General features: G+C 38.5%; 1 protein-coding gene across 1 annotated transcript in view; it reads right to left on the bottom strand.

Moving 5' to 3' along the window:
• Positions 1-1438: 1438 nt before the first annotated feature.
• LOC105809983 (olfactory receptor 1020-like) overlaps positions 1439-2523 on the bottom strand; it is a 3354-nt gene continuing 2269 nt past the window's right edge. Inside the window, 1 exon segment of the mRNA XM_012643892.1 lies at positions 1439-2406. Within this exon segment, the coding sequence (XP_012499346.1) occupies positions 1439-2406 (968 nt within the window).

Raw genomic sequence — 2523 nt, 5'->3', positions numbered from 1 at the left:
CTTCCATCACCTTGTGCCTTTGATTGGAATGATTGTTTCTTAATTTTAAAACTTTTATTGATGGCCTACTATGAAGGCATGGAGATAGATAGATACAAATAGGTTTCTTTTCTACCAGAGCTCTCAGACTGTGTTAACAAATGCGACATTGTATCATGATTTGTTTTTGTAAGAGCTTACTCGAGTTGCATTATCTATAGAATATACAAGAAAATGCATGCGTAACTCTACACTTTGGGAAGAACAAAGGAGATAATATTTGGGCTGTGTCTTGAAATACGAAAGTTTCTCCAGAAAAAAACAATGACAGGATGAACAAGACCATTGGTTGAGCAAGAAAATCGTGCGTTCATAATGCAATGTCTGAAAGGCAAAGTAACATAGGATAAAATTAAAAGATTTGGGTTTGATTTATCACCAAAAACACTGAAAGCAAAATTATTCCTTATGTACTTTTAATTGACCACTTTTCTATTTACATGACCATTAGTCTTTCAATGAAGATGATGTGCTAGATTCGTACAAACTATATTTTATGTAATCCACACAAGTTGAAAACATTTATCGTACATGTCTATGGTCGCTGTCTGTAAAGAACATCTAGCCATGCTAAGGAGACATCTCAGTTAAAAATACCAGTCAAATAAACTGAAAACTTTGAACTTACCCAAACCAAGTTGTATTTAATAGCTACCAGTAAAATACATATGTACAATTATTTGCTAAGGCATTAGGGAAATAATGTTCACCTTGCCCTAGTTCTTTAAGGTTAAACTGCTTACCCCTGCAAAGATCAAACAACTTGACATTTTATATTCAAGAATTATGCAGAATACCTTTTTAAATCCAGAACCTTTAGGGTTCTTACTCTGTGTTTTTTCTTTATATTTATCCTGTTGTTTGTTACTGTTATTTCCTCAGCAGTCTGGATTTCTTGCCCAGGTTAGGAGTACTGGACTTCTGCACTACATCAGGATTTATTCTGGTATTTCTCTCCGGTTCACTAGGGGCATGACATAGTTTCTGAGGCTTGTTTCAGTCCCTGGACATAATCTAGCTCAGTCTACTCCTCATCCTTCTTCTCTGGAAGTTCCATCACTATCCAGTCAAGGAGCCCTCAAACATGAAAGAAGATGGAATTACTCATTTTGTCACTCAGCTTTTCTCTGGGCTTTATACCTATAAACAGGCTTTATACCTGTTTATAGGTATTACATTTATTGAAATGTAATATTTAGTCATTTTTGAGCGTTTAGATTCTGTGGAATAAGTGGGATCTATACAGAGTGACAAGAGTCTCCAGGATGCTTGGAAATGTTGGTCCAACTCCACTATCAGAAAAAAGCCTCATGACAATGAAACAGAGCCAGAGTCAATGCAGGTGGATTTGGTCACTTGTAAGTTCCCCTAGATCCTAAAACCCCATGGTTTGATGATTCTAAGTAGAGAAGTAAAAAGAGGATGTTTGAAAAATTCTGCTTGAGGAAACTTTGACCTCCTTGTTTCTCAGACTGTAGATGAGAGGATTTAGCATGGGGATGACCACCGTGTAAAACACAGACACTACTTTGTCTTCATCCCTTGAGTAGCTGGAGCTGAGGTGCAGATACATGAACAAGATTGTCCCAAAGAAGATGGCGACTGCCATCAAGTGGGAAGCACAGGTGGAGAAGGCTTTGTACCTCCCTTCTGCAGAATGAATCGTCAAGATGGCAGCAAGGATGTAGAGGTAGGAAACCAGAATCATCAGGAGGCAGCTCAGTTAATTAAAAATGGCAAAAGCAAAGATGACAACCTCATTGATGTGTGTGTCAGAGCAAGAGAGTTTCAGGAAGGATGGAGTGTCACAGAAAAAGTGGTTGATGATATTTGAGCAGCAGAAAGACAGCTGGAAGGTGAAGCCAGTGTGAATGGTAGCATTTATAAAGCCTTCAAGATATGTAGCCAACACTAGGAGGGCACTGAGGTGGGGGGACATCAGGACTGTGTACAGGAGAGGCTTGCAGACGGCCACATAACGGTCATAGGCCATCACGGCCAACAGAAATCCCTCAATGCCAGCAAAGGAGCCAAAGAAGAAGAATTGAGTGGCACATTCATTAAAGGAAATGACTGGGTTCTCCACCCAGAAATTCACCAGCATATTAGGGGCAATGACAAAAAAATAACAGAAGTCAACAAAAGACAAGTTACTGAGGAAAAAGTACATGAGAGTGTGGAGATGTGAGTCGATCTTAATTAATAGGATCATTTCAAGATTTCCTACAACCGTGATCATATAAATAACTAGGAACACCACAAAAAGAAGACACTGTATTTCTGGACGATCCCTGAATCCCAGGAGAATAAGTTCAGACACTGTTGTAAAGTTGGTCACATCTTGTCTCAGAATGGGTGATTCATTTGCTGGAATAAGAAAGAAACCATGAGAGATGCTTCACCATAGTAACCATTGTGTTATCTATATGTATCTACACGTATCCCATAACATCATATCAAAAACCTAAAATATACACTATAAAA

This window comes from Propithecus coquereli, unplaced genomic scaffold (genome assembly GCF_000956105.1).
Source record: "Propithecus coquereli isolate 6110/MARCELLA unplaced genomic scaffold, Pcoq_1.0 Scaffold202, whole genome shotgun sequence".
NCBI classification, from domain to species: domain Eukaryota; kingdom Metazoa; phylum Chordata; class Mammalia; order Primates; family Indriidae; genus Propithecus; species Propithecus coquereli.
The sequence above is the reverse complement of the archived record's forward strand: the minus strand, read 5'-3'. Positions and strand labels throughout refer to the sequence as shown.